The sequence below is a fragment of the Micromys minutus genome (genome assembly GCF_963924665.1).
Source record: "Micromys minutus genome assembly, chromosome: 4".
Classification (NCBI taxonomy): domain Eukaryota; kingdom Metazoa; phylum Chordata; class Mammalia; order Rodentia; family Muridae; genus Micromys; species Micromys minutus.
In genome coordinates, this window is record NC_137973.1 from 37,479,670 (window position 1) to 37,494,740 (window position 15,071).

At 39.0% G+C, this 15,071-nt stretch overlaps 1 protein-coding gene across 2 annotated transcripts in view; it reads left to right on the forward strand.

Moving 5' to 3' along the window:
* Positions 1-314: 314 nt before the first annotated feature.
* Positions 315-15,071, forward strand: part of TRIM33 (tripartite motif containing 33) — a gene marked incomplete at its 5' end in the record, with an annotated part of 70,623 nt that continues 55,866 nt past the window's right edge. For both annotated transcript variants that reach the window (XM_080916182.1, XM_080916183.1), the window contains one exon: positions 315-882. In XM_080916182.1, coding sequence (XP_080772308.1) covers positions 315-882 — 568 coding nt within the window. The remainder of the gene's footprint in view (positions 883-15,071) is intronic.

Consider the following 15,071-nt stretch of genomic DNA (forward strand, 5'->3'; position numbering starts at 1 on the left):
ACCCCAGCTCTGTGGCAACGGACCACACCGAGGCGCGAAGCAGCATCGCGGTCTAGTCCGCGTGCGCGCGCGGCCGGAGTTCCCGCCTCCCTCGGGAGGACGTCCGTGCGTACGTGCGCGCGCCCAACACTCCCGCCCCGAGACGCGAGGGCGGGGGCGCCGCGTGCGCGCGCGCTCTCGTGTGTTCGCTCGCTCGCTACTTCGCTCGCTCTCGGCGGCCGCTCTCGCTGTGGCTGCGGCTGAGGCTGGGGGCGGCGGCGGCGGCGCGAGCGGCGGGCGGCGCGGGGCGGTCCGGCGGGTTCAAAGAGGAAAACATGGCGGAAAACAAAGGCGGCGGCGAGGCAGAGAGCGGCGGCGGGGGCAGCGGTAGCGCGCCGGTAACCGCTGGGGCCGCCGGGCCCACGGCGCAGGAGGCGGAGCCGCCTCTAGCCGCGGTGCTGGTGGAGGAGGAGGAGGAGGAAGGCGGCAGGGCTGGCGCGGAGGGCGGTGCAGCTGGGCCCGAAGACGGGGGGGTGACCGCGGCCTCCTCAAGCTCGGCCCCAGCCGCCTCTGTCCCCGCGGCCTCAGTAGGCTCCGTGGTCCCCGGGGGCGCGGCATCGACGCCGGCCCCAGCCGCTGCCCCTGCCCCGGCTCCGGCCCCGGCTTCGGCCCCGGTCCCGGCCCCGGCCCCGGTTCCTGGTCCCTCTTCGGGGCCGCCTCCCGGACCACCAGCCTCGCTTCTGGACACCTGCGCGGTGTGTCAGCAGAGCTTGCAGAGCCGGCGTGAGGCGGAGCCCAAGCTGCTCCCCTGCCTGCACTCCTTCTGCCTGCGCTGTCTGCCGGAGCCGGAGCGCCAGCTCAGCGTGCCCATCCCTGGGGGCAGCAACGGTGACGTCCAGCAAGGTGAGCAGCAGGCCGCACCCGGGAGAGTCTGGTGACGCGGGTTGGGGTGCAGAGAGGTTTCCGAGACGAAAGCCACGGCCCCGGGGACGGTTACCAGAGAAGCTGCACCGCTGGAGATACCGGGAGGCAGAAGGGAGGGGTGCCGGCAGCAAGGGGCTGGGGGAGGGGATGCTTGGAGGTTTGAGGCGCTTCTGCAGAGAGGGTGGACTAACAGACTAGAAAAGGAGTCTACCGAACCCTCCGTGAGAAGTGTTTTTGTGTGGAAAGGCCTGGTCCGACAGAATATTGTTAGCTAGGGTTTGGGATGGATTGGTTTGGATTGGGGAATTGGCCTGTTCTCGTTTAAGAGAAACAACGACGGATTAAATGGAAATAAAAGACATTGGAGTCCTTGGGCTAAAAGAAGGCACCACGATGACATTGCGATGAGGGGCTTGTTAAGTGATACTAGTTTCGAGCGGCCTGCATGGTTAGGGGAAATCCTGGGATTTGAGGATGAAGAGAGAGGAACTTTGAATGGAAGAGTGTTTGGGAGAGTTGGGCTTATGTTATTTAATTTGTTAGCATTAGTAGCTCAACATTCAGGTCACTGTGCTAGGACTGAATAGAATGCTCAGTGAGGATCTCATTTAGGCTAATAGTGGAATCGTGTGTAAACTGAAGCAGTAGAGGTGGGTACCATGGTTGTGGCATATTGGAAGGAAGGCCTGGAAAGAAAGCTTCTGGTAAAGGAAGTCCTGGAGCATGATTCTTGACGAGTGATCACTTCCCAGGGATGGATAATAATCCCAGCACAGGATACTTTCTACAACTCTAAAGGAAATGTAAGGTGATTGGTGGAAATTACATCGGATTAATTGGCTAAATAGTTAAGGAAGTCTATTCTTTTAGGAAACTGTTAGGTGTAGATGTGTTTTGGATTTGAGATACCATATTGGAATTTTCTACTTCCTAGAAAGAGCTCTTGTGTAGTACTCTAGCAGGGTACTACATGCTCATTATAAAAGTGTTCCTATATAGAAATTAAATATATTAATGGGGTAGATAACATTCTACAGTTAATGGTTAGGTTTTGTGATGAGCTTGCTAAAAGGTTTAAATTTCAAAGTTTTTTGAATTAATTTTGCAGCTTCAGGGATTGTGGACTGTTCTAAAGGGTTGATTAGGACTTTTTTTCTATAGACTGGAGAACCTTCCTGTAGAGTCTCTTTTATCCTAGGCTGACTTCAAACTGTTTTGAGTCTAGGATGACCTTGGACTTTTGATCCTATTGCTTCTGCCTCCTAAGTTAAGGGAGTACAGCCATCATTCACAACTCCTGGTTCTATGTAGTGCTGGTGATGGAATTCGGGGGAGGGGGTGTTCATCCTGAAGAGTTTTTACATTAAGGAAAAATAGTTGGATTTGGATCCATCAAACATGTCTTGGGGCACTTAGAGGAATGAGGAGAGGCAAGACTGCAGGTGGGAAGACCAGTTAGGACAACTTTGGCAAATTTGGGTAAGAAATTATGTAGAATGGGTAGTAAAGACCGATACTAGCTAGATACTACACAAGGGCACATTTGGTATTAGGGTTGGTGTTAGCTTTTTCAGAAATGCTGAATTTGGGCTTTTCCCTAGGTCCATTTTCTATTTATGATTTGGACAGATGAATTATTTCATAATAATTTATCTTTTCCTCATTTGTTAGATAGGGACAGAGGTAGTTAGTATACTATAGGGTTGAGAATATGAAGTGAGAGAAAATATAAAGTGACTGGTATATAATAGTAGTTACTAACAAAGTGGCAGGCAGCTTATTACCAGTAACTGACCATAGAAATGGAAATGGAGGAGAGCAATGAGATTGGTGTGAAGGAGATCTCCATTGTTAGGTGAATTCCAGGTTTCTTGTTTGGTGGTTTGTACCTCTATTTGAATGAAGAATTTCAGGCACATAATCAGGTATTGGTGATGGAAGAAGGAAATGTGATTTTGAACATACAGGCAAGAATGTTAAGAATAAAATTGCTTTTTATTTTTTGTTTTGTTTTTTTAGAGACAGTTTCTCAGTGTAGACATGGCTGTTGTAGACCAGGCTGGCCTTGATCTCAGAGAACCTACTTCCTCTCCTAAGTGCTGGGATGAAAAGCATGAGCCAACACAGCTCTATCAAGAATAAAGTTCTGAGCTGCACGTGAGGGCATAATCCCACTACTTAGGCTGAGGCATGAGGATTGCTTTTTAGTTAAGGCCAACCTGCTTTGTATACACAAAGAATCTCTGTCTTCACATAACAACAACAACAAATAAATTAAAAATTGAATTTTGGTTGATGGAGATACTAAATAGTAGGTTTAAAGAGGGTAACTGTATATGGCCCTTAAGAGCTATTAGGACACATGAGATTCAGTGTTCTTGTGAAAGCCTGTGTTAGGGGGATACATTAAGTGGGAACTGAAGATGCAAATGTATCTGATTAGCTGAGAGACTGAGCTTACAGAATTGGCTCTCTGAAATTGGTGCAGGAATGTATAAATTCTCTCAGTTCTCTTCCCTTTTGTTTTTGAACTAAAATAAGTGGAAAGGAATAAACACAGTCATTTCTGAGTAATGGTACTTTTTGAAGAGTATCTAGGCCAAATTGAGTATGGAATCAGCCATATTTTTAGTCAGGCAGTCTAGAAGATAGCACCTTTTGTAAGTACCCTTTGTATTTAACTGTAGCACAGTCAAAGTAATTGTTTACTTGCTCATCTCTATTTCCTATTAGAGTATTGTAGAATATGTTTTCAATAACTGCCTTTTGAACAATCAGTCATCTAGATCAGTGGTTCTCAACCTCCCTAATGCTGTGACCCTTTAATACAGTTCTCATGTTGTGTGACCCCCAACCATAAAATGGTTTTTAAAAATTATGTATTTAAACTGGAATTGGAGTTGTAGCCAGTTGTGAGCTGCCATGTGGCTGCTGGGAGTTGAACCTGGGTTCTCTGGAAGAGCAGTCAGTGCTTTTAGCTTCTGAGCCATCTCTCTAGCCCCCAAAATAATTTTTGTTGGTATTTCATAACTAACTTTGCCACATTATGAATCATAATATAAATATTTTTGAAGATAGAGGTTTGCTAAAGGGGTCATCACCCATGGGTTGAGAACCACCAGTCTAGAGTGACTAAAGAGACGCAGGGGTTGAGTACTGTACCTTTTTGTATTTGGGGATGGTGGTGTCTTTGTGCATTAACCTTTCTTCTGTGTGGCTTACCCAGGTGGGTACTTATATTTTTTATTATTGTTTTAAGATATTTATTTTTAATTATGGATATGTATCTGTGCAGGTATGTGTATTTAAGTACAGATGACTACAGAGGCCAGAAGCCTCTGATCCCCTGGAGATGGAATTATAGGCAGTTGTGAGCTACCTGACTGACATGGGTGTTGGGAATTGTGTTCAGGTCCTGGAAGAATACTTGCTCATAATAGTTGAGCCATCTCTTCAGCCCACCTTAAATTTTTTAATTTAATTTTTTGTGACAGTGCCTTATTATAGTCAAGTCTTGAACTCAGTATATGAGTTGAACATGACTTTGAACTTTTGTTCTTTTCTTAAGATAGGGTCTTGCTGCTAAGTCCATACTGTCCTTGAACTCACGGGCTCAAGTAATTGATCCTGGTTCAGTTTCTTGAGAAATTGGCACCTTGGGCCAGGGACCACTTTGCCTGGCTAAACAGCAGTTCTTAAGAGGTGGTACCACAGAATGTGAGTACAGTTATCTCTGAGACCCTTTCACGATTTGTAGGATTAAAACGTTCTTTTTAAAAGTAACTATGCAGCAATGTTATATGCTTTAGTTACTGTGCTACCACAGTGATAATAAAAGATCAATAATGGCTAAAACTGTTGGCCCTATAGCATAAGATGGTGGTTTCATGCCTGCTACTGAGCTATATCTTCTACCAAGCCTAAGTACTGTATTTTTACTGCCACTTTGTTAAGAGTTCTGAGTTAACTGTGTTCTTTTTTTAATGGAAAATAATATTTTAATTGAAAGAGACTGACAGACGATGTTTTCAGGCCTGGGTGTTTGGCAGTTATTATTTCAAGAATGAATGAATTGAGCCTGTCACTTCTATGAAAACAAGTTGCAGTATATGTTTGCCAAGGAAAAAAATTGAGCTTTTAGATGAAAGTTGGAGTTTTGGGGAAAAAAAAGTATCTTGCTATGAGCCTGACAGTTTTTCAGTACTTAATCCTTTTCTGATGATGATGATGATGATGTGTGTGTATATGTATGTGTGTGTGTGTGTGTTTATTGCTGTAGATATTGATCGTGGCCTGCAGCATCCCTTGCACATGCTTTACCACTTTTTTGGGGGAAAACTTTCTGATACAATTTTTTTGTTATATTTTTAGCATGTGTATTTATATTTCTGGGTACACGTATGTGCAAATATATGTTTATATGTGTATGCCTGCTTGTGGAAGCCTGAAATTTATGTTGGGTGTCTTCCTTGAATATACCACTTTACTGAGGCAGCATCTCTTGCTGATCTTGGAGCTTGCCACTAACAGCCAATCTGGCTCTAGTGGTTTCCCTGTCTCTGATACTCAAGTGTTGAGATTACTGGCAGGAGTCAGGAGTCAGGCATTCCCCACCTTTTTAAAAAAAAAGATAGTGTCTCTGGCTGATTTGGCTTTCTGTATAGACCAGGCTGCCTTGCACTCATAGAGCTTTGTCTTTGCTTTTACAATTTGCCTCTGCCTCCCAAATGCTTGGATTAAATGTGTGAACTATTCTGCTCAGCACTGTACTGCTGTTTTTTTTTTTTTTTCCTTTTTAAAAGAGAACCAGCCTCTTATTTTTTTTTTTTTAAGATTTATTTCATGTATGTAGGTATACTGTTGCTGTCTTCAGACACACACCAGAAGAACGCACCAGATCCCATTACTGATGGTTGTGAGCTGGGAATTGAAATCAGGACCTCTGGAAGAACAGTTAGTGCTATTAACCGCTGAGCCATCTCTGTTGCCCTGCCCTGGGTTTTTAAAACGAGAATTCTGGGATTTGGAACTCTAGTTCTCATGCTTGTACAGCAAGTATTTTATTCCATTGAGCTATCTTCCCATTCCCCAAAATCCTAAACTATGAAGATTAAAAAATAAATTGATAAATATTTAAAAATTTTAAAATATTGTATGTGAATAGCTACAATGTAGGCAAAAGTGCCTTACGTTCCTTAAGAACTCAAGATTCTGAAACCAAAGTAAATACTGGTTCCTTACAGGACAATAAGAAAATAATTTACAGTCATTGGGACAGTGAGAAAGATAGAAGGTAGTGGAGTAATTCATTTGAAATCTTTAGATTAGATGTATCCATCATTATGCCCCTAACAGAATGTAAAAATTAAACATTTTTTTACCCAAAGTTGGCCTTTTCATAAATAGTTCATCATAACTTACTAATTTTGTTTATGGTTATAATTTTTTTCATCATTGTATTTTTCTAGTGTCAAGTTCAGTGATTAGGTTCAGGGTGATGGATAAATTAACCTTTGTTTCTTCTGTGAGTCATAAACTGCTCCTCTGTTTCTAGTCATTAGACCCAAGGAAAGAGAAAGAACTGCAAGAATGAACACAGATGCATCCTTTGTAGAGAAATATTTAAGGTCTATGGCTTAGTGATGAAAAAGCTTGTACTACCTGGTACTGATGAACTACCTGGTAGGATGGTCCATCCCTCCAAATACACATATACCATATGTTGGGCACCAGGACCTTTATATGTTAGGTTAGACAAATGCCTTACTGCTGAGCTACACCGCAGCTCCAGTAACAACTTTTTGAGTGCATGTATATGAGATATGATTTATGTTCCTTCTATGAATTGTTTGTATGTTTTTTATTTTTCTTCAGACTGCTCACCTTTGTTTTTGAATTCTCAATGGATTCCATACATTATCTTTTCTTGAATATATAAATTGGTTAATTTGAGCCTGTGTATTCTGCTGTGGTAACCATCCTCTAAGGTAGCATCTTGTTCTTGTCTTCTTGACTTTTTGTGTCTACTGCTTCTCAGGGCTGATTCCTGTGACCAAGAGAACACAATGATGACTCCTTTAACAGCACCACCTGCTGGCAACCAGCCTAAGGGGAACATTTGTTATTTATCACCACACCAAACAAATGGGCAACAAGTCACATAGCATAGAGCAGAGTGGCCATTTAGTGAAGAGGGGAAATGAGTCTGGAATAGAGTGCTCAAGATGTGTGTGGGGGAGGAAAAAGGAAAAGAAGAGGGCAGAGTTGCAATCACTTAGGGTTCCAAGGGAAAAGTAAACAAAAAGAAAAAGAAACAGAAGAGGAGCTAGCTGTGCTGTGGTGGTATTATGTCTGTAATCTCAGTACTGGTTGGTAGTGACAACAAGCTCAGTGTTCAATAATATTCTCAGATACAAAGCAAATTCAAGGGCAGTGTGAGCCATATAAGACCTTGTCTTTCAAAAGCAATCCCTAAAATACCCCAAGAATTTGGGAGTTTTGGCTCAATTTCTCCAAAGAGGTTATAGTCAGAATACTAGACTACAGTGATCTGAAATGGATTAGGCTAGAAGATGCAATAGTTGCTCACTCATGGCAAAACCCCACATCTTTGCTTTATGGGCCCCTTTCAAAGGATTATTCAAAGAATGTTCTCACAGCACAACTTTACTTCAAGAATCAAAGTTCCAAAGTATAAGGAAATAGTTGTGTCTTTACTGACCTGGCATGAGTTGCAGCAGAATTACTTACAAATAAAAAGTGAAAATTACTTTATGAACCAGGTAAAGTTTTGAGTGTCTTATTTCTAAACCAAGCAAGGAAGGTATTAGGTAATGGTTACGCGTCGGGTTTCAAGTTACACAGGATTTGAAAGAGATCATTCAGAATCTTACTTGAAACAGTGCAAATTAATGTTTGGAGCACTTTGGCTTCTTACACTCTGTGGTCTACTAATAGAATGCTAGTATCCAAACTGTACAGCACATCTTTTAGAAACAAGCCTCATATAATAAGTACTAGTGTATAGGGCGAATGTCATTGAGAACATGTACTCATTTTTATGTAGAATACAGTAGATATGAGGGTGGGGTGCTTAGAGTCATTTCATTGTGCTTCTAAGTCTGAAGAATCAAAAGTAGCAAAGGCACTGCATTTCAATGTTCTGTATATTTGATTTTCTGTTTTCCACTCAATAGTAAGTACCTTCATATACTGTGAAGCATGTTATAAAGGGGTGTATGAAATAAACCTTGAGCTTATTGAACCTTGCCGAGATGTTAACAGTCAAGTTATTTAAAAAATGGTGTGAGATATCTTGTAACAGTAAATTAAATAGTCATTAATATGTTTGAGGTAGAGATTGTGGCTGAGATGTGCTGCTTCTGCCTATGATGTTGGCTTGAAGGTGATCCCTTTTTCTCATATGCATATTATATATGACTCACTTTGGTTCTTATCCTTTCAGTTGTAACTCAGACCATTTTTAACATCTATCCGTTTTCTCATTTATCCGTCATTTAATACTGTATGCTTACAAGATAGATTGTCTGGATTAATAATGGCAGGAAAAAATTAGCTGTAGACAACCATTGAATTACTCGAAAACGTCTCATGAATTTTAGGTTACTACTTTGTAAAATAACCCAAGTTCAAGCCAGATATGTTACTGCTTGTTAATAATCTGAGCACTTGGGATTTGGAATTTAAAGCCAGCTTGGTTTATGTAGCAAGATCCTGTCAAAAACAGAACAAAGAAATGATCAGTCCCAATGTATAATAATTTCATGTTATTTTGTTTATCAAGATGTGCTTAAAGGGGTAGTGTTACTTTTCTGGTGCTAAGAATCAAACCTAGGGCTTTGAGTATGTTAGTGAGCCACCTCTCCTTATTTATTTATTCATTCATTTCTCTCGTGGGAAAGAAAATCAAATTTCACTGTAAGCCCCCTCACCTTTTTTCCAAATTAACAAGGCCACTGATGTAGATTGATAAAATCATACTTAAAAATGGCTCTTCTAAGTTGGAGATACTGACTTACACGACATAGGGAGTAATGAGAAAATCCATCCTGAAACTGAGAAGAGGGTGTTGGATCCCGTGGACATTGTGAACTGCTATGTGGGTTGATGGGTACTAAACCCAGTTCCCCTTGAATAACAGCCACCACTATTAACCACTCAGACATCTCCTGTGCCTCAGTTTGATTTTCTAACTTTGAAGTTTTAAGTTCTTTAAGTACTCAAGTAAACTTTTCTCTTTAGAGGGTTTTCAGTAGCTGTATTGAAATACAGTATACTTTATTTGTATGTGTGTGTTGTGTGTATTTATTCATGTGTGTCTACAGTATGCCTAGAAGCCAGAAGTCAGATCTTCCTAAATTGATTTCCAGTCTTTATTTTTGGAAAAGGGTTTCATGTTGAATCAGAATGAGCTAGACTGGCATTGAGCAAACCCCAGAGGCCTTCCTATTTCTGCCTCTCCGGTGTGTATCACACTGTTGCTGATCTTTTTTTTTTTTTTTTAAATCTGGGTGCTGGAAATCGAACTTACATTCGAGCTAGGTCATAAGAGCTTACCCAATGAGCCTTTTCCCCAGTACTATTATATGTTATTAACAAAAAGTATCATTATATTTATCAGAATTTCACTGTGTAAGAATCAAATGCATGTTTACAAATATTTGAATCTTGGAAAGTGATTGGAATGTTATGTAAGTGTTAGGTCTCAGAATTCACATAAGCCCTTTTAATTATGATATAGATGTCTTCAGAATAACACTAAATCTTTATGGTGGGTATGTAATAGTATAGAATACTAAAAATTTAAAATGTGTGTGTTCAGATAGCAGACCTAGCATACACCTTTAGTCCAAGAGCTATTGTAAACAGGATTGAATAGTCAGCAATAGGTCAAGAGGTGGAACAAGCAGCCAGTTGACAGGGAGTTGAACATAGGAAAAAAACCATAGAGAGTATGAGGAAGTGAGAGAAGGATGGATAGAGAGATGCATAGGAAGTAGAGAGGAGGAGAGACATTCAGTTCCAGGGGTTTTTGAGACAGCATGGAGAAGGAGAGCTTCTTTTTGGGATGTCAGCTGAGGAAGGTCAGTTGGGTACTTTTTCTGCCTCTCTGAGCTAGCAAGCTTTCACCTAAAATCAGGTTCCTGAGTCTTTATTGGTAAAGTCCAAAATTTTGTTAAAAAACAGTATTTGTCACTCCAATACATGGCACAAACACATGGAGAGAGAAATCATGCCAGCTTTGGACAAATCGAGAAGTCAACTGATTTGATGAGTCCTCTGGGAAGTTCTCAAGGGGAGAGTTAAGGATGGGAAATAACATAATACAAGGTGCTAGAACTCTGTATAGTGCTACTTTTTCTTTAGATGGCTTGAAAATAGAAGCTGGGATTGGAGAGATCAGATGGCTCAGTGGTTAAGAGCACTGACTGTTCTAGAGGTCCTGAGTTCAATTCCCAGCAATCACCTGGTGTTTCACAACTATCTGCCTCTTCTGGTATGTCTTAAGACAGTGACAGTGTACAGTGTACTTACATAAAACAAATAAATCTTAAAAAAAAAGAACATAGCAGAAAATGAAAATATAAACAACCCAATTGACTTGACATAATGACGATTATAATTACTGTCAGTCTCATAATTCATATGTTATCTTTAATAGTCATAGTGGGTTTTTTGGTGATAAATACATGAAGTAGATTAATAAGATACAAGCCCTAGAAAGACTTGTAAAGGAAAATAAGAAAAATACTCAGACGCAGACAGAGGAACCTGCTGCACTAGATAGGATGAAACTGAAGAAGGGTGTCCCAAGGTTGTTAGAAAACCAACCTTAGTTTATTTAGTTACTATACAAGACCTACCAGCAGATGGTAAGTTAAGTACCCCCAAGGTTATAGAGAAATTAAATGAAACTTTATAGGCATATTAGATTTGAGGCGATTCAAGGAAGTGGCTGTTTCATATAGTATTATTCAGCATGTGTGAAATGGATATTAAATTAATAGACAACTCAGAACAGAATTATTCCCCAAGAATGGAAAAATTTGGCCACACCAATATTGGAAGCTGGCACTCAGTTACAAGGGTGAACATGGTGGAAAGAGGAAGCTAGGGCCATAGAACAAAGATATAGTGCTAGAGGTATTAATATTTCCCGAGATCCATTGATAGTTTAGGCCAATATACCGAGTTACAAAGGCAGCTTGAATTTGATAATCACACCTTGGCACCATGCCATTTAGTAGTTGTAAATGTTTGGGACATGGTTGAAGATTCAGAAAAGACATCTTAAGTCATTTTCTAAAATTATACAAGGCCCAAAAGAAACCTTTACTGATTTTTTTTTTTTTTTTTTTTGGGCAAAGATTGACTTCAGCTGTAAATAGAATACTATCAGATTCAGAAGTCATACAAATATTAAATGAATCTTTGGGTTTTGAAAATGCTAATTCAGATGTGAAAGGGTGATTAGACCTTTAAAGGCAAGAGCAACACTGATAGGTGAATGGATTAGAAATTCAGGTGATACTGGATTTCATATTATGCTCCTCTAATAGGACAAGTAGTTTCTAAAAGGTCCAAGAAAAAAAATCAAAGTGCCAGATTTTAAAAAATTGTGGTAAGCAAGTTTATTTGAAAAGGGATTGTAGGCAAGATGTTATTAGAAACAATTTTTTTTTTCTAGAGATAATCTACAAACAACACTGTTCTGGTAGATAATCAAGGACAGAACATCTTCAATAGAGAAAAAATTCAGGAAAGACAAAAACAAACAAACAAACCTGAAAACTCATGGCCAACTGCTTTAAGTGATCAGAGACAAAAGCTAAAAATAAAAATAGAAGACATGGAAATTGAACATTTACTAGTTACCAAAATCTTGGTATTCGGATTGGTCTCTTCAGAGGTAAATACTCAACTTCTAGGGGTTGGAACTTTTTCTCAGGCAAAACTAAGTGCAAGATGGGTTGAGTGTATGGGACCAGAAGGACAAATAGGAAAATTCAAGCCATTGTGGCTAATACAGCCATAAACTTATGGGGACATGATTTGTTGCAAGAATGGAAAACAGATTAATATTCCTCAAATCTCAGAAAACCATAAAATAAAGAATACTTGTGAGAAAAATATTAAAAGGTAACATCAAGAAAAGTTTCCTCAATTTAAAATTTAAAATTATGAGTGATACCTCACTGGCTGATTTTGATGCAGATATCTTAGAAAAAAATGTTTGAAGAAGAGAATTTTGCCTTGCTAAATATTTCAAATTGCTCCTGAAAAATTACAAAGAGGAGAGTCTGTTAATTATCTAGGCTGCGAGATAGGTCTGCAGAAAATTTGACCACAGAAAGTATAAATCAGGAGAGATTAATTACAAACTCAAGGATTTTCAAAAGTTGCTGAGAGATACTGACTGTGGCCCAAAATTGGATTAACTACTTACTAAGAGGAAAGTAATTTGTTTCAAACCTTCCAAGGTGATAAGTACTTAAATAGTTTAAGGCTGAGAGAGAATTTCTCTGGTAGAAAAGAAATTACAGGATGCACATGTAGACCATTTGGGTCCAAAGCTGGATTGTATTTTAATTATTTTGCCCTCTATGCCTTTTCCCACAGGAATTCTTATGCAGAGAGAGGATATCTTAGGATGAATATTTTTAGCACACAAACAGTAAAAAGTTAAAAACCTATGTAGAAAAGGTTTCTGAACTGCTTCTGAAGGAAAAAAAAAGGAGACTTTGGAGGATTAGACCCAGCTGAAATTATGGTACCTTTTACTGATGCAGAAATTGCCTCATTCTGGGCAGAAAATGAACATTGGCAAAGAATTTGTAGTAGCGTTTTGTTTGTATGTTTGTTTGGCTTTTTTTGGGGGAGAGATTAACAACAAACATCACAAAAGCAAGAGACTTCAGTTTAGAAAAAGAATTGGATTCTCTCTTATATAGTAAGAGACACCAATTTCTGGATCCCCCCTACATTTTATATTGGTGTAAATAAATCATGAAAGGTTATAAATCAGGAAAAAATAAAGTGGCTCAAAGCCCTTATTATTGAGTTAGAGCTGTATGCCATTCTTATAGTAGTACTAGTTTTTCCTGAATCTCTTAATATAGTTACAGGCTTTTTTCCTTTCTTTCTTTTCAAAAGATTTACTTATTTATTATACATAAGTATACTGTAGCTGTCTTCAGACACACCAGAAAAGGGCGTCAGATCACATTACAAATGGTTGTGAGCCACCATGTGATTGCTGGGATTTGAACTCAGGATCTCTGGAAGAGCAGTTGGTGCTCTTAACCACTGAGCCATCTCTCCAGCCCAGTTACAGGCTTTCAATATGCAGAAAGAGTTGTTTTAAATATTGAAACCGTTGAACTTAACTCTAAATTCAGAATTAACTTTACTTTTTATTCAACTACAAGTATTCAGAAATAGAAGTCATCCATTGTATCTGACACATCAGATCCCATACAGATCTACCAGGCCCTGTAGTACAACATAATGATGAAATTGATCAGCTTATTAGGAAGTGTTCTAGAAGACTCAGAATTTTGTTAGAAACACTAGTAAATGTTTGAAGAAAGATTTTTCTGTCACTTGGCAATGAGGAAATTATAAGGGATTATACTTGTTCTTGGTATAACCAAACTTCATTACCTGCAGGAAGTAACCCAAAAGATACCCAAAAAATACGAAGTTTGGCAAATGGATGTGTTTCATTTTGCAGAGTTTGGAAAATTAAAGCATGTGAACCATATCATAGATACATATTCAGGATTTTAATGGGCAACTGCTTGAAGTTCTGAAAAGGCTGAAATTTATAATTACACATTTATTAGATGTTATGGCTAATATGGCTATTAGATGTTATTACTTGTACAAATTTAAGACCAAGAATGCTCCAGCATATGTCTCTAATAAAGTGAAAGTTTTTTTTGCATATTACAATATATAGGATATTACAGGTATACCACACAATCCTGCAAGCACAAACAATTATAGAAAGATCTAATTACGATTTAAAAGAATTGCTTAATAAACAGAAAGGGGTAATAAAGACCCCCAGAGGTAGATTACACAGTAGTATATTACCTTTTGAATTTTTAAAATGCTAATGAAAAAGGAACAACAACTGTAGAGAGAGATTGGATAGTAGGAAAAAAAATACCTGTTGAACTAAATTTCCTGTATCTTTTAACAATGTGCTGACCGCAGAATGGAAATTGGAATATTGGTTACTTTGGAGAAGAGATTTTGTCTTTGTTTCTACGGGAGAAGAAAAGCTGTAGATACCATTAAAATTGATAAAGATTAGATTTGAACGGGAGAGACCGCCTGAATAAAGAGAGGTGGTACTTTATCAGACAGCTTATTTAGTCCAAACTAATTTATAAGGACTAACAAATGCCTTTCATTTAATCAGTCGTGAAAAAACAAAAATGAAAAAAATACTTTTGAATGAAAATTTACCAAGGTAAATTTTGCCTTACTGGTATGAAATGAAAAAATAGGTTTTCTTAAATTGAGTGTCTTAATTCCATATGAGATTGTTAGATTGTAGATAGCCACATGGTCCATGCCACATTAGCTTTTGAGTTTTCTTAAAAAGGATATTTTTATTTTTTGCTATGAAAGACACAGTTAAGAGATTTAAATTGTTTTAAATAAATTTAAAGGGTTATTACAGTTCAAGCTTGTCTTCTAAATATCTAAGAGTTAGATTTGGAGCTAAGATAAAATATTTAAGCAGGGTGTTGGTAACCCATGCCTTTAATCCCAGTGGAATTCTAGAGTTACCATGAACAAAGTGGTGGCACACACTTTTAATCCTGCCACCCAGGGACAAAACTCAAATAGAGCTCCTAATTGGTATGTTTGCACACTAGAGAAATCACATACTATATTTACAGATTATTATAAAAACCCTCTACAGGGTTACTTAGAGTGGCAGCTATTTCCCAATGTAGACAGGAACAAAGAACAACTTAAAAAAAAAAAAAAAAAAACTGCCAGTAAGCTCATCTCCATGCATACAAGTCTGATCAGTATTGAACCAAATGATACCCTGATTATGGATGTCATATTTATTGGTGAATTGGTAACTTGGACTCTTCATAAAGCAAGGAGTCCATTGCCATTTG